We start from the raw sequence: 19953 nt of genomic DNA, 5'->3' as shown, positions 1-19953 counted from the left end.
GTCTCTCTCTCTATTTCTTTCTCATCTTTGTCTCAGCCTCTGTGTCTCAGTCACTGTGTGTGTCTCTGTCTTTGTCTCTCCCTCTCCTTCTCTTTCTCCTCCTCCTTCTCCCCGTCTCTCTTTCTCCCTCTCCTTCTCCCTCCCCCCCTCTCTGCTTTTGAGACATGACCTCACTCTTTCTTTAGATTCTTTACTCTTTCTCCTGAAGTTGAACAATGTATGCTACCAAGCCTGGGTGTCCCACACTTTAAATAGCTTTCTTGCATCAAAAGTTTTGATATTAAAAAACATTGATAGTGATTGCTCAAAAAGGTCTCTGTTAACTTTAATTTTTGTCTTTTGGCATTAAAGTGTAGTAATTTTCAGTATAATAATAAAATTAATTTTAATATATACTACAGATAATATATATCAAAGACTATCCTTTATCATATGTTTATATAGCACAGCTATTTTAATATTATATAAATATTATATATTGCCTCTTAAGCTGTTTTGGCTGTTGATTTATTATATGCACTACTTGAGTAAGATGTATATGATAATTCAGAAGAGACCAGTTTCGAGAAATTTGCAGTTGTCTTGGGCTTATAACTTTATTTAAATGGATTCTAAATTTAATAAAAATTAATGAATTTGCGTTATAGTTATAAGGATATGGTCACTATATAAATATATTCTTTGTGGAAAGAAGAATGTTCAACTAACCATGTATATAATACTTAGATTATTAGAGTGCAAAGCACAGAACCATGCAATTAGGTGCATGGGCACTTTCATGAGTGAACAGAAAACTTTAAGTCAGGAAAAGCTTTATGACTGCTGAGTAACTTCGGTACTTAGATGGCCAGTAACTTTAACGCCAGTGTCTCATGCAGATAACAAACACAATCCATCTTATTTGTATGACATTATTTTCTCTGAACTCTAGCTTTGTGAAATATTTTATAACACTTGATGCTGTTTATATAAAAAGAAGAATTTAAGTCTGGAAATCAAAGAACTTAGCAACCTTTATTGACATCATGTCTAGACATAGTCCTTTAACGTCTACAGCTTGAAAGGATTCACCCTCTATCCTATTTCTTAAGAACTTTATTTAAAAATCTACTAATTTAAACTACAAAATAATCATGTCAAAAATTGCAGAGAGGATGTCCGCATTCGCGTAAGTTTAGAATGTTTCCCCCCTTTTAAAGCTGCTTTTCCCATTGTCTTTGCCACAGGTGTTGTGTTCACTATATTGAGATCAAAGAAAGAGTGGAAAATACCTACTGTTAAATCCTCACTTCCTCTGTAATGTCCATTCAATCATAAAGTGCTTATTTCTGAGATTACATAATGCTTGATCCTTCTTTTCCTTAATATTACATAGTATGAAATCATTTACCCCCTAGCCGGTATATATTCTGTTTATTTAGATATATTTATTCATTTCAGGTTTTGATAATTGGGTGAACATTGACTCAAAAAGATAATTTAGCTTGTGTTTATTTAAGTCTATCCTAACATTTTTATTAGGTCCGTGTCACCATGTCACAGCATCTGCCTGTGACAATTCTGTACTTCTTTGCTATCACTGACTTTTTATCTTTACCTCTTCGTAGCAGTGTGCTGTCTTACCTGCTTCTAGCTATCTTCTCTCTTCTAGTTAATACTGACGGACATTTCCATATTTGTAGTCAGCTTTTAGATTGCTTTCATACTAAAATATTAAGATAATTTAATACACTCTCAGCTCTCTATCCATAATACTGTTTTATAGCACCATTAGCACAGAGATAAAACAAGTCGTTGTATCCAATTTTCCTTTTAATTATGAGAATGATTGATGCATTTTTCTCATTCGGATATATGCAGTCTACATTACTGTACCTTCCCATGAGAAAACCTGTCAGTTACTCAGGTTTTTCTATGTCTCTGTATTAGTGTTGAACACATATCTCTGTAGTGCTAGCCATTGCCTTTAGTGGCATCAAAAGTATTTTATGGTGTTATGCTATCCTGGCTCAAGTATAAGCCTGCAAAAGATGACCTAACATGTGGACACATAAATAGGTTTAGCCCAACCATGTTTTGTCAGATGTATATTATAGGCCAAAGATCAAATTAATCCTTTTATTCCAGAGACATAATGGTAAAAATGCGAGTATATAAAAGGGAAAATTGATGTATATGTGTGCTTGTGCCTGTAATAAATGGTAACAAAAGATGTAATGTCCCATTGTATTTAAATTAGCCTTTGTTCACTTTACAACAATTGTTTTAAAGAGAGCCAGTAAGAAATAAATCAAAGGGTTTCCATAACAAAGGGCTTTAGTGATATTTTGTAGTTTCTAATAGAAACCTTAATTATACAAATTTATTTTAATATTAGCCTGTCTTGTTCCAAGTTTCTATACAAAAATAACATTTTTATATACTTACAGTTTGACAATGCTAGGTAATCTAAAACTAGATGATTTTCATTCATGTTTGGATATATTATATATGTGGGAATATAGTCTTTTTTAAAATCCCAGAGCCCAGGCAAATTGTTACTCTTTTACTATTTGGCTTTTAAATAGAGCCCTGAACCAGTAACATTTTTTTCTCACTTATGATTTACAACTGAATTGTTTCCCTTCCTTGATTCCTCTCCTCCATGTTTTAAGGACGATGTTACAATTACATTCATAAACTATTTTTCTTGTTATTCCCACATTTATTTAGGCTGTTCTGTTAAATGTGCTTATGGAGTCATGTTAGCTAGCAATCATGCAAAGTACATGCTTGCTAGCTGCTGTGCTGTTGTTGGTCTGAACAGAGTATCAGGGAGTTTCATTAGAAGCAAAATCAGTGGCTGACTCCCTACCTGAGGTCGCTGATGTCTCCTTGACCACCAGTCAGAATGTCACCTGCAAGTCTGGTTGATTGGATTTTTATGAAACATTTGGTTAAAAAGAGTCAGTAAAATAGTTTTTGAAGGGGCCGGGTATTTAGATTGGTGGTAAGATCACAGAGTCGTTACTGAGATAGGTTATCTAGCAATCTTCAAGGATGCATGGGTACATATGGGAGACTCCCACCATCAGGACTCACAGTAAAGTAGATGACACACACATGAAGAACTAGTTATGGCACAGTGAATTCAGTAAAGTCTCAGGAAGGCAGAAAAAAAACCACAAGATATTTTGCTTTTAAGTGATAGGCAGTTTTCACATCCTTGATTATTATTACTTTATAAAAGGAACAAACCAGTAGGGCGTGCTTCTTTATGTATCTAACTAACATATGTACTCTTTTAAAGGCAATTTGGAATGATATCTTTCACGTACCTGTATTTTCATATTTGCAATTGCTGTGAATACACAGTATACAGAACTGAAAATAAATGGGCCAGGTATTTGCTAGCTGTGAAGATAAAACCAGCTATTGATTACTTAGTTTGCTATTTAAGTGTCACAACTGTGGGATGAAGACAGAGAACACTGACTGGGTCTCATTTCATTGATCTCACAAAACTACATGTGTATGAACTTTTGGCCATCTCCTTCTCTCCCTCCTTCCTTCCTTCCTTCCTTCTTTCCTTCCCTCCTTCCTTCCTTTTCTTTTTTTTTTTAACATTTAGCTACCTCCCTTTTTTGAAGAAAGTAGTATTGAACCATGAAAAATCATTTTTGTAAAGATTTATTCTGCTTTTATTTTCAGGAATTAAGGATGAGTGAACTGCTTCACCATCCTGATGCATCTTTTTAAAATGTCCTGCTTCAGGGTAAATAGATTTCTTTATGATCTCCAGAAAATTTTCCCCTGACATAACAGAAATGATTATTTATCTCTCCACATGTTCAAACAGCCTTAAACTGCTTTAGGGTTATTTGCTTCACAAGGCTTAGCATTGGTTCACATTTTATAACCAACTAAATAAGGCAAACATAGACTCCAAAAAATAGCTGTGAAGATTGCTTTCAAATATGTTTTGTTGTATTCATTTTTTAAATTATTCTAGCAAACTGATTATGAAAATCCCATGTTGGACTGCTTTCCATCAAAGGGTGTTCATTGAGAAATTATGAAGGAGTCGCTCTCCTTTTGGCTTAGTATTCTGCCAGTACTTTCTATAAATATGTATAATCTAAATACATCATGAAAGGACAAACTGTACATTTTGACTATTTTTTTACAGGGTGAAAATATTTGTTTTCTTAAAGTTAAGCAAATTACAGATGTTTGTGTTTGTGTGTATTTCTTGTTGAGTTGAGTTGAAATATGTATAAACTTGAGGTAATCAGTCCCTATAGATTATTGTGCTATTCCCAGACCCACCAAAAGCCTCCTTGAAAACAAAACCAATAGCTGTCAGAAATGGCCCTCTGGTTTAAATATAAGTTGTCAATAATAGTCTTTCCTTGTGCTTTGTGCTTGACTGTCTGCACGGCGTAATTTGCTCACTTCACACTGATGATACACTATGACTCTAGCAGCAAAGGCGACTTTGTCGTCTCTGTTCACAACTGAAGTCAGAGAAAATTAGGCAGTTGCAAAATAATATGTATTAAGGTACAAAATATATTATTTATAGAATCCATCTTCTATAGTTATTAGAATTTCAGTGCACATCAGCTTATTATTTAATTGCCCATACCATATAAAGCAGGTAGTCTGTATGGTGACATACTGTTATTTTTCAAGGTTATCATAGCTGCTCTTTAGAGATAGCCTTCATCTCTTTTGCGTAGAATGGTGGTGGGTACACCATTGGCACACAGTAATTATTCAGTCAGGAAACAAGTCAATTGGCTGTATTTGGTTAACCATTTGGCTTTCTTGCTGTAAAAAGTGCATTCCTGTTACCAGACATACATCACACTAATCAAATGTAGGGATTTGGATGGAATGAAATAATTGTTACCTATTTCCTGTGTGTTTATTCCCTGATGCCACGTCAAGTACTGTGCCATGTCTTTTATTTCACCAACTTTCCTAATCCACAGCAATCTTGTTTAAGCTTAATATTTTTATACTGTAGGCTAGAAAATTGGACTCCATAAACTTAAGCAGGTTTGTAAAGCTCATATAGATTGCAAATGCAACAGACACCATCCTTGTATTGTAGACGTGGCACATGAGGTGTACTGAGAACTCAACGGAGAACCTAACACGTGCCTGGAATGTGCTCAACCCTGGGTCAAACACCTAGCCCAAACTGACAACTAGACCGCCTTTAGCCATGAAAACAACAGCTAATGTAAAATTTAAAATGTTAGGCCTTTAGACTTTTTTCAAGGTTTTACTATTTATTTATTCATTGTGTGTGTGTGTGTGTGTGTGTGTGTGTGCGCGCGCGCGCGTGCGCATGTGTGTGTGTGTGTTTTGTGGCACATGTGTATACACCAGAGGTAAATTTGTAGGGTTCAGTTCCCTCCTGTCATGTGGGCTCTGGAGGCTTCAGCTTGCTCTTCAAGCTCAGCAGCAAGTGCCTTCACCTACTGAGATCTTTTGTTGCTCCAAAAAATACAAATATAATCCTTTGAGAAGTTTTTTTTTATAAAAGTTATTACATAATGTACACCGCTCATTTAAAAGAGGAATTCTCACACTCAGAAAAGCTAGATATTTTTGTATATAATCTATGTTGCCTGACCTTTCTCAGTATTTTGTAACATGAGGAATGGATAATATAACAGAATTTGTAAGTTATTTGGTAGACATTGTAATGAATATAAGAAAAATATTTGAACGTAACCTTGGCAGTATCATGGATGTAGTGCAGTAAACTGTGCCCATGGCTAAAATCCTCCCTGCTGTATGGAAGTGTTCCAGCTTATTGTTCACCCACATGAGAAAAAAAAGTAATTTCATGAATAACAATAAAGTTGTGTCTTAAATAAAACACAATGCATAGTTACTACAGATCAATACATTTGAGTGTGCTAAACTAGCTGCCCTAATTGAAGGGTTTAGCCCATAAGGAAACCATAATAATAATACAGTTTACTATAGACTCTGAGTACTGATTTTGAATTATATTTTTTAGTGCAGTTAGCAAATCTTGATAGTAATTAATTTAAAATGTATATATGCATGTATGTGCCTGTGCACGCACACACACACACACACACACACACACAGAAGAAGAGAGAGAGAGACACACACATAGAAGGAGAGAGAGGGAGAGAGAGAGGGGGAGAGAGAGAGAGAGAGAAAGAGAGAGAGAGAGAGAGGAATTTGCAGAATTGCACAGTCCTAGACTGTGACATATGGATAGTACTGAATGAGACTCAAAAGGGTAGGGCGGGCATGTTACTTTCAATATTTCTTCTTAATAGAGCTGATTTGTTGTTGTTGTTTGTTATGATTTTTAATGAGATATTTCTGCATTTTTATGTACAAGCATTCCAAGATCATTTAGATCTTGGAAAAGAGATTTAAATAGTGGCTCAGGAGAGCTGGATGTGATAGACTAGAACGCGTGAGAGGCAGCCAGGGACTGTAAGAGAAATTGATGTGTACATGCAAGACAGCCCTTCTCTTCCACATTCTCGCTGAAAGCCTGAGTAAATGCCCTGCATTTGCATACCACTTTCTGTGATGTGCAGGGAGGATGTAATAGAAATATTCACAGCTTTAAAGAAACCATTTCAATTAATCAGTTATTGGGTCACTTGGCAGCTAGACAAACTAGTACTGTGTTATCCATAAGCCTTCCCAAAGTGATATGTGATATCATAAAAATGAATTAAATAGAACAACAAAACCCACAAATATTTTGTACTTCTTATTTTAGAGTTAATAACAACACAACAGAGAAAATTGAAACCTACTGTTAAATGAGTTCCCCTCAAGTACATTCTTTCATGGTCAAGCAAGATTTGAACACAGGTGTTTAAAATCGAATTCTCTTTCTCTGCATTACATTACCTCTCTGTCATGGTCTAGCATTTAGAGAGGAAAATAAAGAAGACATAAAAGAACAAGAACATTTCAACCATACTTTTTAATTCTATTTTTCCACCATTCTGATAATGACAGTCTAATCACAGTAGTATTCTGGTAAAAGAATGCTTAAACATGTGATAAGTTTGCAAAATTATCACATCCAAATCAATAATTTAGCTCAGAATACTTCACATGCAGATCTGTTTCGTTTTACATCATCTATTTTAAAAATAAAGCTTCCAAGGCTTTATTGTTTTCATTTCCACCTTATAACACACATACATTAAATCCTCAATTAAATATACAAAATAAATAACAGACATTCATGCACTTACTAAGTTCCCTGCAATGAATAATTCTTTTCAGTCTTAAAACTCTGAAATTGTTTCCAGACACTTAAGTACCTGCTCTCCTCAAACAGAATATTCTTCATGGTCTTTTTTCTACATTTTTGCAAGTTAGTTATAGGGTAATGTGATGGCGCTTCACAGACCATAATGTACTCATTACATCATGTTGGTCTTATCCCCCTTGCCCGCTGTTCATTCTCAATGTGAAAAACCATAGCCTATCAATGACAGGAGGTCTGGATTCCAGGCTGACTTTTGTAATTATTCCCACTGCGGGCCTGTCAATAGGATTAAAATACAGATTCTGGATCTGTCTCTTCCAGATGAGGTCAGCACATTGAGCCGAGGGAGTGCTATTTCTGCAAGCTGTGCTTCCCCTCTGCCTTATGGAAGCAGAGATATTAACGTGACACAAATATTTGAAAGCTCCTATGGAAACAAACTCCCTGTCCTGAATTAAGCAAAAAAAAAATATCCATCTGCAATAAATAAAATGATGGCATTCATTAGAGGGCCGGCCATGTATGTACATAGATTCTGAAATAATATTAAAGGCCAGAAAGTTTCAATTACAGAACAATCCTTTAGTTCATAATTAATAAACTCTTTGCAGCTGTGTTACTGTGGCCGGAAACATCTGCAAGCCCTCATATTTAGCACACAGACACACACAATTCCTTTAGAAAGAAGTTCAATTGTGCTTACAATCACAGGTCTAGAAATGGAGTAGGACCTGAGCAAGAAGAATCCAGTTTTATTTGATTAGTACACAGGGAGTTGGAGTGTGGATGATTCAGGGAAAGCAAAGGCCCTTTGCCTCACAAAGTAACAGGGGAAACAAGAAGACTGTGTGCATGTTGTGGTCAGTTCCTCTTAACCAGCTGTCTCTGATGGATTCAAGGTCTCTTCTGCAGTCAGACATTGTGGTTCATGATCGAGCCCAGTGGAAGTGGACCCAGACACCTAGAAGTTTGACGCTGCTTCAGCCTCAGCTACTTAGTGTGTTTGAGACAACTTTGGCCTGTTTAAGACAGCATAGAAGAACAAATGAACAAAACTTAAACTAAAATTATATTATAAAATCATAACTATAAATTTGAACTATTAATCATTTCTTTTACATCATAAGTTTTGGTACAGATAAGAACTAAGCTATGCAACTGTAAACTGCACACTGAATAAATGTGGGGAGGATGTTGATGATATAAGTTTTTAGTGATTTGATAGTAATTTCTTACATATACATACTTTATAAATGTTTGCATATAGAGTGTATTTGTTGAAAAAGAATTTATATGGCCAATTAAATCATTGTGTTTTTCCTAAAGTTTGCCTGCTGGAATATTTAGATATGATGTTGTTTTATTATTGGACTTTATTTTCAAAGCTATGCAATACAGTTCATGTGCCATATAGAGCAACTGTTGAAGGTCAGAGTTTAAGTTTCCCATAGTCATAGCCACTGCACATTATTTTTATAACATTGTCATCACTACCAACATGAAACACTTCCCACTAACAGTACTTGCTTCAGCTTACTGATCCTCCCCATGACCATAAATCTACATCTGTCAATAGATACTTACTTGCTTTGGATATTTCACATAAGTGGATTCACATATGTAATAGTAACTTTGTTCCTTATGTGTTAGGTTATTTGTACTGTCCTGTGTGTCAGTATTTAGGAGTGTTAGGTTTTTTGTTTGTTTAAATACATAATATTACATTTCATGGTAACAAGATTTACCCATTTGGAGAACTGTCACATCCTCATGGTCATAGAGACACTTACTCTAGTTCCCATTTCTTTATTATGTTGCTAATTTTCTCCTGGTGGTTTTGAAATATTTAGTTTTACTTTTACATTTATCCTTCAGTAATGTTACACCCGATTATATCTACCCCAGCCTCCCTTCAGTCCTCTGGATGCCCCTCCATGTAATTTTTCCACACCTCATACCTTTTCCCAGCTCTCTTTAAATAGCCTTTGCAACTGTATCCATCTGCTTCTATGTAGATGAGTCTCATATGCCTTTGACACGCTGCTCTCTAGTGACTAATGCTTTTCTACATTCTTGTATATGCCTATACAAGAATCTCTATATATCTTCTGTACAGAAATATTTATTTTCTGTGATTTCCTTATATGTGTTTTCATTTCATAATAGTTATTTATTTCCAGTTTGATTGACTTACAGGTGTGTTTTAATGTTTAATATTTATTAAAGTCTCATGTTTTGGGTAGCTTCTTATTTTAAATCATGATCTTATAAATCGAGGTAAGATTACTTTTTGTTGTGCATCTTCCATAGACATTTACAATTTTAAGAACAACATAGGAACATCAGAGTGCTGGTAATGAATATTTGATTTACTTTAATACACAGAAATATCCAATATGAGCGACGATTGTGACATGTGCGAAACTCCCCCTAATTAAATCTATAATAATTTTCAATTTGCCTTTTGATATATGCACATGTGTGCAGAGTGTGTGTAGAAACCTGAAGTCAATAGCTAGCATCATTCTTGATTGCTCTCCACTTTTTTTCTTTGAGATAGTGTCTCTTACTGAGTGCAGAGCTTGCCAGTTTGGGTGGCTTGGCAGGCCAGCCAGCTTCCTATGATCCTACAGTCTTCACCTGCCAGCACTGGGATCACAAGGGGATGCCACTATGCCTGGCTTTTTAAGCCTACATGCTTGGCCCAGCAAACCCCTAAATCCACCATTTCATAAAGTGAATATATACATTAATAATTTTTAAAACAAAAATATCTATGACCCAATCATGATTTAATAACTGTTACTTAGTCAAGGCAATTGTGTCTTTTCAAAATTCTCCTAATATACAGTGAATATGAATCTCCAAACAAGATATGTTTTTCTAGTCCAATGTCCAGGGTAATGTCAAGTGTGCCTGACACAGGTTGATGTGCCCTCTCCCAAGCAGGAAGTCTTTCCTCCCTATAGAGCATCCTTAAGTTCAGTGGATTGTATAAAGGATCTTATGTATTTGTTTGTTCATTTATTTATTTCAGTGTGTTTTAAATGAAATAGAACTACATTTCTCGCCACTCCTCCCTCTCTTCTTTCCTAGGTACCCTCCCTCAAGTCCTCCCAACTCAGCTTAGATAACTAATAACAATGTTTGTCCCTGGGAAAGGCTGATTTTATTTCTCCTAGCAGTCTATTATCTTCTGGTAGTTCTTTGTCTATGGGTGGGATACCATGAAACTTCCCCCTTTCACTTTAACATGTCCATTGATATTGCCAATGTTCCAGCCTTGTTTATGCACTAAATAATTAGATAGGACATTCCCAAAGCTTACCTCCATGGGTTATAAAGGAAAAGAACCAAACCCACTCTTGATATTTGAATACTGGTGTAGAAGGGAGAGGAGCCATTTTAGCTTTATTGCTTAGCCTGGAGCAGAGTGAACGATGCTTAGTGTTTTTGTGTGGACTTAAGGAATGTTCATTTAGAGCACGCATTCTTTCAAACAGAGCTCTGATTGTTCTGCTGACTGCATTAGACAGAAATCAACTCAGAGCCCTCATTTCTGTAACACCTGGAATCCAGGGAAGGCAACTGTGGTAATGTGATTATTAGGAATGCAGAAGTAGAACCAAATATAGGGCTTTAGAATCAACTGTCTTAACTATTTTTGTATTTGGAAGTTGGGTACATTAATAATACTTTTCTTATGTACTTATTTTATAAGTTCTAAACCAGACTACCTTTTTGAGCTTTTTAAAAGGAATTTGAGTTGCAAATATTATTTGAATAAGTTTACTATATAGAAGGATATATTGTCATTAAAAATAATTGAATGTTAAAGTCTAGTTATTTCATGGCAGCAAACAGCAGATCTTATTTTATGCTATCATAAAATTTTGTAGATATAACAGAGAAAATTCTTGTAGTCTAATATATGGAACTTTCCTAGACTCTTCATCTGGTTTTCTGTTTAAGGAACAGACAAAATAATCAAAACTCACTTAGCATACAAAAATTAAGTTAGGATAGTAAATTTATATTTTCATATAATGGCCCAAGGACAGAAAGAACAGTCAAAATAATCGAATTCATGGCTTTGTCATAACACAGAGAACTATTCTTAAAATCAGAGGTGAGAATTTATTTTTATATAGACAACTAAATACTTGAGACAATTTTTACACATATCCTCATTCTCCATGGGTGCAACACTCTGCTACTTTAAACCTATGTTCAATTACAAAGCATGAACAAGATAAAAAATACCATGGACATTAAACTGCTATGTTTCTTATTGCAATTTATTTTTCCATAGGATTGAACACTATTAAAGGTTGCTTTGAGTTCCAGTTTCATGGAGCTAATTTAGATGAAAAAGAAGAGAAGCAAATTTTAAGTGGTTATTTCACAGTTCCGATGAGGTTTTTCTTATATGATCCATACGTCCATATATAGAAAATATCCCTTTGTGCATTTGCATGTGTTTACCTCTTCAGTCTTCTCCTTGAGCATTTTAGAAAACCACCTGCATTTTCAGAGAGAAAAGTTGCCAGAGTTCCTGTACAGCCATTGTGTAGTAGTTGGGAGGCTAATTCTGTTTCATGTTCATGCCATATTAGGCCACTTTATAAGTCTATCTCATCGAGTATTTGACTTTAGCTGTTTTACATAGATATCTTATCTCAGTTTCTAATTTTAAGAACATCTGTTACTTCCTTCCCAAGGATTTTACCACCCACTTGCTCACTGTTAGCTCCAGATATAAAGGTTCTGCTTTTACATGCTCTTGCTTTTATTTTAATATCCTCCTTCTAAAGAATTGGTACTTACTTTTAATAACTCTAAATTGACAGTTTCCTTTGAGGTTAAATAAACTTACTTGTTACAAGTTATAATTTTCAATGTTACCTGCACTACAACCAAATATTTCTTCAAAGGAAAAAATTACGAACATTTTTCTAGTATTACCATTATTTAATTATAGCCATGAATGCATTCCATAATTGTGCAATGCCAGAATTCATAGTGAAATGGAGATGGCCTATTTAATATCTTTCATTAAAATGTATTAGAGTATTATTACATAGACTTCTAAACCAAAGCAATAGTAGTACTTTAGTAGCAGTGCATAAAAAAGATAATAAATATCTATTGAAAATTACAAAATTACTTTTAGTAACTAAAATTCTTGAGAGCCAGCGCCAAACTAAGCCTCCTGTAGTGAACAGCATACGGTTTCGTGTGTGCAGACCTGTATTCTAAATCTAGTTTTAACTTAGGCAAGTGGGATTATTTGAAGAATTCAGGTTACTTTTGCTTCAAATCTGTTTTCCCATCTGTTAAAAGGGAAATACAATTTATTGCAATTTGAAAGATGAGCAGTAAGACTTTTAAATTTCACATTATTACATATTATAGATATATTCCCAACATCATGAGTGTTCATTGGGACATCCACTTTCTAATTTTGAGGCTGCTGGGGTTAGCGAAATGGGAGAAAAATTCATAGGGATTCCACTAGTGAGCCTTAGCTTCCTACATGAAAGCCAGACCTGCTAAATATCAACTCACAGTGCTATTGTGGGCCCCTTCATGTTTTTGATCTCCACCACAGTCTGTTAAATAAAATGATAGCAATGACATGAAGAGACTCTCTGACATTTCTAAGCCTCAATGTTTCAAGAAGCAATGCCTTCTCTGTGTTTTTCCATGGTATCTTTTATCCTTGTATACAGATGGAATAGGAAACAAGATACAGTGGATATTGATAGAGTAACAGTTTTGTGTGATGAGGGCTGAGAAGTTTAAACTAGACTCTCTCTTACCAGCGAACATCCCTAATAGAGCAAGAACGGATCTGCATGTGTCATTAATTTTGCTGTGACTTTATACTGTGGAGCTGCCCGTTTTCTCTGCACCTCATGCATGTAATAATTGCTACTGAGAAGACAGAAGGCTACATTGTGTGTCTTTGTCTAATATGATTGATCCCATTTTCCACTTGTGTGTACTGGAAAACACAGTTTAGAGGATTGGCTTCTGAGGGCAATAGTGGATCTTATATTTACGAGATGATGGTGCTCTTGATTATCTATGTCTATAAATTGAATGTGTGTTATTTAACATGCCTATCTTGTAAACAGTATTAATTGCTTGAAACCTAAATAATAATAACTCTTTAAAAATTTCAAAGCTATATACAAAAATACTGAGCATGTAAACAAAGGAAAAGAATGACTCAAACATTTTAGAACTATGATGCTCCAGTAGGATAGTTACCACTTTCCACTATCTAGGGAGTTAAATTTGAAATATTTTTTTTTTTTGAATAGCAGACAAGGAGAGCAAACTATACCTTCAAGTAGACATTAAAACTTTAGAGTTGGGTGTGGGGGCACATGCCTTTTGTCCCAGCACATGGAAGGCAGAGGCAGGCCGCTATCTATAAATTCAGTGCCACCTTGGTCTACCTAGGATACACAGGACTACACAGAGAGAGACCTCATTTTAAAATACCATGAAAAGATTAAAATTTAAAATAGGTTGGTGTAAAATATTCACTAATGCTTCTTTAGAGATATAGTTGTTTTCAGTAAAACTTAAAGTACTTAGGTATTTTATTAAATATAAAGAATTAATATATTTAGAGTGCCCTTAAATAGTCATGATGCTGAAACAATAAAAAATTTCAACTTGCAAAATTTTAATTGAAGATTACCATGAGCACATACAATATCTGAAAAGATTAACTGAGGCATGGGTACTTTACATAGTGGGGTCTGAGTGAGTTGCAGTAGCCAGCTGGGGAAGTTAACTGAAGCATCTATGGCTCTCTGCTCAGGGCCTAGAGCAATTGCTGGCTTTCTGAGCATTAAACCTCCCTCAGCCCAGAATAACAGGAACACCATCCACTCCAGGGCCTATCTGACTTTCTCTGTAATGACCTGTCATCCCCTACACTTAGTATTCAAGTATTTCTCTAACAAAAATGGTTCTATCATGGAGAGGAGCTTGCTGTATAACTGTCATGTGTTCATCTTGAAGCTTGGAGTCCTGGAAAATTGGAGTGAAGCATTTCAGCCATATCCTGCTGAAAGTTTATGTATCATTAGTAGTGATATGCAGCTCAAATGTTGATGTGAAGGTGCTCTATTTTCACTTGAGTCCATCACCCATTTCTTCAGTGTTCTATTTAGCATGGGACTGAGCCCAGCAGCCAGTGCATGTTTTCTCTATTGTGTATTTGTAATATTTTGTTTTAAAATGTATCATGGTTTTCCCCTGTGGGAGTATATTAAAACATATATTAGGTCATGGGAAGTTTATTTTTCACAAAAGGAATGCAATCTCTCATTTTTTTTTCCCGAGTATCCCCAGACACAGCAGTCAGTACTGGCCCACTTCTCCTTACTCTGTCCTCCCTCTCTTCTCTCTAGCCTGTGGCCGCAGGTTCTACAAATCTTCCTCTCAGGATCTCCAGTGTTCTCGTTGTCCAACCCACAGTTTCTCTGACCGAGAAGGATCATCGAGGTGTGAGTGTGAAGACGGGTACTACAGAGCTCCTTCTGATCCGCCATATGTCGCATGCACGAGTAAGTTCAAGCCACAGAAAGAACTGCTTAGATCCCCTTTCCATTCATTTGCAGCACTCAAAAGAGCATCACTCAGGCAGGCCTTAAGTTTGAAACTTTGAGGGGAGGCCCTCGGTCCTGTGAAGGCTTGATGCCCCATCTAGGGGACTGGCACTGCAAGGGAGCAGGGTGCAGGAATGGGTGGAGCGAGGGAGCACCCTCGTGGAGATGGAGGATAGGATGGGAGGTATTGAAGGGAAACTGGGAAGGAGGATTACTTCTGAAATGTGAATAAACAAAACAACCAATAAAACCTAAAAACAAAACAAAACAAAACAAATTTTCCATAAGTAGATTCATTTAAATCATAATGTTAGTATAGCTTTATCTCTCAACATTTAAGAGGCATTTACTAACATTTTACATATAGTATTGCTTAGAAATTATTACACATTATTGGTCATACAGTGAATCAAATGTAACTAAGTAATAGGGTTTTCTGTATTAAAATCTTGGTGATAAACAAGAACCAGTCTTACATTTTGGTGCTTCAAAATTAATGAATATCTGAGAGGCTCAAATAGAAAGCAGACTCACTCACTGCTATCAATAACTCTTGAACATATTGTGAATGAAATCAATGTATTTGCTGTAATATGGCTCAAAAGAAAACTATGACATAACTTTTATTTTTTCCTCGTGTGTGCTAACTTTCTTAATTTCTTAGAAGAAACATCGTGAATGGCTGTGGAAAAAATAGAAAGACAGTTGTTCTCCTGTTCTTGTCCAACATAAACGGAAAGTAAATAAAGCCTCTTATCAAGTGAAGTAATCGGGGTTATATAACTCCTAGTAACTACAACTCAGTGCCTATGTGAAAGAAATCATGTTAGCCATAGACTATTTTCACATTCTACATAGATGCTAGTGCTCATTTTGTTTGTATACACTTTCCTTCTTCTTTTTGCCTACTTGTTTATTTATTTTTGGCTTCCAAAGGGCCTCCCTCTGCACCACAGAACCTTATTTTCAACATCAATCAAACGACTGTAAGTTTGGAATGGAGTCCTCCAGCTGACAACGGGGGAAGAAACGATGTCACCTACAGAATACTGTGTAAGCGGTGCAGTTGGGAGCAGGGAGAATGTGTGCCATGCGGAAGTAACATTGGATACATGCCCCAGCAGACGGGATTAGAGGATAACTATGTCACTGTCATGGACCTGCTTGCCCATGCAAATTACACTTTCGAAGTTGAAGCTGTAAATGGAGTTTCAGACTTAAGCAGATCCCAGAGGCTCTTTGCAGCTGTTAGCATCACCACTGGTCAAGCAGGTATGTGCCGTGTGGTTTTACTGAGTTCATAATGTTGGACTGTATTAGTTAGTGGTTTTGCTTGAGTGTTTAGTTAACGTCACTACACAGATTTTTATTTTGTGAGCATTTTGATTATTTAACTTTTACTCATTTGTCTTGTTACTTGTTAAATGACATGTATAGTTAGTAATATCCCCATAATTCTGGCAGGGAAAGTAAAGGTGGGTATATTCTAAGTCAGTTTAAAGTGTTGTACTCAAAACTGCTTGGTTGAAAGCGCTAGAAGAAGAGTGAGAAACTACTTTTGATACTGAATGGTATTTCTTATGACCATATTCTACATGGTCTTAAAAATAACGGATGTGGTTGTTGTGCTATTGCATGTTGCTTAAGCCATATTTTACTGCGTAGAATATGATTGTCTTAGGGTTTTTTTATTGCTGTGCAGAGACCATGACCATGGCAACTCCTATGAATGAAAACAATTGGGGATGGCTTACAATGTCAGCGCTTTAGTCCATTGTAGTCATATTGGGAATCATGGCAGCATGCAGGCAGTCATGGTGCTGGAGAAGAAGCTGAGAGTTCTACATCTCGAACTTCAGGCAGCAGGAAGTGAATGGGTTTGAGCCTCCAAAGCCCACCCCCTAATGATACATCTCTTCCAAGGAAACCGCACTTATTCCAACAAGGCCACACCTCCTTGTAGTGCCACTCCTTATTGTCCTATTGGGGTCATTTTTATTCAAACCACCACAAAGATTTTTGAAATATCTGAACTTTGCTTTTTAAATTTTGCATTAGTGTATTTTAAGTTGATCAGTAGATGTGGGATCCTTTGACCGCCTATATTTTGTAACATGTACTTGGCCAATTTAATGAGTATTTCAAAAGAAATTATAATTATGAACTTGTGTAGTCTAATACTAGCTTTCTTTCTTTTTCTTTTTTTTTCTGATAATTGAAATGCCTTCCTCAGTCAGCTTTTGTTACAGTTAATATGTTCTGAAAAATGTGTGTCAGGAAGTCAGTTGGGGAAGCCAGAAATTTCTAAAACCACCAGAAAAAAAAATCTTATTACTGGAAGAAGTTTCAGAAATTGGAGCTTTTCTTAACTGACACTGTTGAAAGATGCTGCACAGTCGATATTTAGTAGATGTCGCTAAGGACTCGGTTATCAACAGGACTAAAAGTGGCCCTGCACCAGATGATGAAGTTTGCTGAACATTGCAGTAGGCTTATAAGACGTTCCTTGTCGTCTTTGGCCGAATCTGAAACCAATCAGCATTCTAAGAGCCTGCTCTAGCCTTCCTTTCTTTGCTAATTTTCACACCCTACTGCTTGTTTAAATTGCAACCGTATAATAACAACTGCATATGGACTTGTGGTGAGGAATGTGTGTACATACACTATGCTTATTTTTTTAAAAAAAAAAAAATATATATATATATATATATATATATATATATATATATATATATATATATATATATATATATATATATACATATAAACCATGGACTGCTATTTTGCTCTGGAGAGCATTGGGAAGGAATTCAGCTAAAAACTGAATGTTCATAAGGAAGTAATGGATTGCTTCTCAAATCGGACTCAGTAAGAAGCAGTCAGCAAGATGGAGTTTTGTGTGAGGAGCTTGATTAGGGTTGGGCTTGAGATTAGCCAGCCCCGGAAGGGGAGAGCAAACAAAAGTGGGCAGCTGGGAAATTGAACTATGATGCCGTCATGTCGGAATCTTCTTCTGTCTCCAGGGAATGGCCCCCATTTAATGAACTTCCAATGTTATCCTCTATTGGAATGAATTTTACACTTCAGTGTCTCCCAGATATTGACTGTAAGTTTCACTAGGAAGGAATATCATTTTTCAGACAAAAAAATAAAATTCTGATGGAACAGGGAAGTGAGTTCTGCTTCTTGGCAGCTATCTCAGCATCTGGGAAAGTAATTTCTTTTGTCCTTCACCAAGGGGACTGTGACCACCACATCACAACATCCATTACATAAAATTAAATCATGCTAAAAAAAAGTAAGGGAGCAAAGTTCAGCCTGTGTTTAGAGAAAGATGATGATCTGGGCTGGGGCAGTAGAGATTTCCCTGAAGGGCTGGTGGGAGCCGTGTGTTGGGAAATCAGACCTGATATAGTGAGAAGTGCTGGTTTTGGGAGTAAGCAAGTTGTTGTTGATGGAGGGTAAATTTTTGTGTATTGTTCATAACACATTTACATATTAATTGTAGTTGATTCCCCCTTTAATAGAAAATTGATGTTTCCTTACATAATATATCCTACTCTGTTTCTCTTCCCTGAACTCCTCTCAGTTTCTCTCCACCTTAGTTAATATTCATTTCTGTTTCTCATTCATTATTATCCTTAGCTTTCTAAGGGATAATAATAAAATAAAATATAACCTAAAACAAAAACTAACGCATTGGAATTGGACAAACCAAACAATGGGAAGTAAAAGAGCCCCTGAAAAAAGGCACAAGGATCAGAGATCCCCCAACTGTGAACACTCAGCGGGCACCAACATGGCAGCTTTACGTTCAACAAGTTGTGTGGATATTTCATTCAGCTAAGGCCCTTTCTGTGAGATTGTAGAGAATACTCTATAGTCTTGGCAATTGCTTAGGTTGTTTGGGGGTTTCTGAGTGACCCCTCTGGCTAACAGGTACATTGGTGCTTTAGTAAGAAGAGATGGCCTGCTTAGGCTTTGTCTATTTGTCATTATTTGGAGACTCCAGATAGATTGCCATAAATACCTCTATAAATTAATTCTGAAAAAACAAAACAGTATGAAGGAGATATTTTCTGAGAATAAGAAGGTGAATGTGAGTATCATTCAGTGTCTTGCAGATACAATAACATCCATTGCTATCTTAGTTTATTTTCTCTCACTCATTGTAAGTTTGATTGTACATGGGTGAATGGTTTTCACAGAACTCATATCATATTACTAAAAGTTTGAATGATTTTGCAAAATTTTATAGATTAAAACATTGAATTTAAGAGTATGACTTAAAAGGATCATCAGTAAATTGTTTTACCCATATTGTTACAATTTATTATACTGACTATCTCAGAATTTCAAAAATGTGTATATGATTATATCAAAGATTGTTTCTTAATCTCTTAGTTGTAGAATCCATTGTATTGAAATTCTCAGGTTAAATAAAGTATGAACTGTTCACTAGAAGGGGATCTAATGATGCCCTGTGTACATTAGTGACAAAATATCTTTGAGAGGTAATTATGATAAACAGCATTATCTCTGATGGTCATGTCATTCCCTTTCTTTAAGGAAAAGGAGAATTACATATTTTAGTTTAATTAATTCTTATGTTTTTCAATTCCCATATCTGATTTCTCAGTCTAAGATTTATTTCAGTGATCCCTTAAGTTTGATTTGTGGATTTTTTTAATGTAATGTTCCAAATTAAGTACATTTGTAACATCATATGATACAGCATAATACATAAGCAAATCTATACTAAAAAGATGCAAGCACAAGTCTTTTTTTTTTTTTACTTTCAGAAACAGCCTTATTCACATGAATTAATGTGATTCAACTATGAATATTTTTCTCAAAAATCAACCCAAATCATCTCTTTCCTATGATTTAAAATAGACACAAATCAACTCATATGTCTGACACATAAAATGAATTTGTTCCGTTTAAGTTAGTGCAGTTTTATATTTCTTCGAAATCTAAACCTTGGTTTAGATTTAAAGGAAATATGCTATTAAGAGAATACATCTTCTGTTTCTAGAACCTTTACTG

General features: G+C 35.6%; 1 protein-coding gene across 4 annotated transcripts in view; it reads left to right on the top strand.

Moving 5' to 3' along the window:
• The window catches only part of Epha7 (EPH receptor A7), a 156328-nt gene that overhangs the window by 43642 nt on the left and 92733 nt on the right, over positions 1-19953 (top strand). For all 4 annotated transcript variants that reach the window (XM_031366470.1, XM_031366469.1, XM_031366468.1 and 1 more), the window contains exons 4-5: positions 14707-14862; positions 15841-16176. In XM_031366470.1, the coding sequence (XP_031222330.1) occupies positions 14707-14862; positions 15841-16176 (492 nt within the window). The remainder of the gene's footprint in view (positions 1-14706; positions 14863-15840; positions 16177-19953) is intronic.

This window comes from Mastomys coucha, unplaced genomic scaffold (assembly GCF_008632895.1).
Source record: "Mastomys coucha isolate ucsf_1 unplaced genomic scaffold, UCSF_Mcou_1 pScaffold14, whole genome shotgun sequence".
Classification (NCBI taxonomy): domain Eukaryota; kingdom Metazoa; phylum Chordata; class Mammalia; order Rodentia; family Muridae; genus Mastomys; species Mastomys coucha.
Note: the sequence above shows the minus strand (reverse complement) of the source record. Positions and strands in the feature narration are given on the sequence as shown.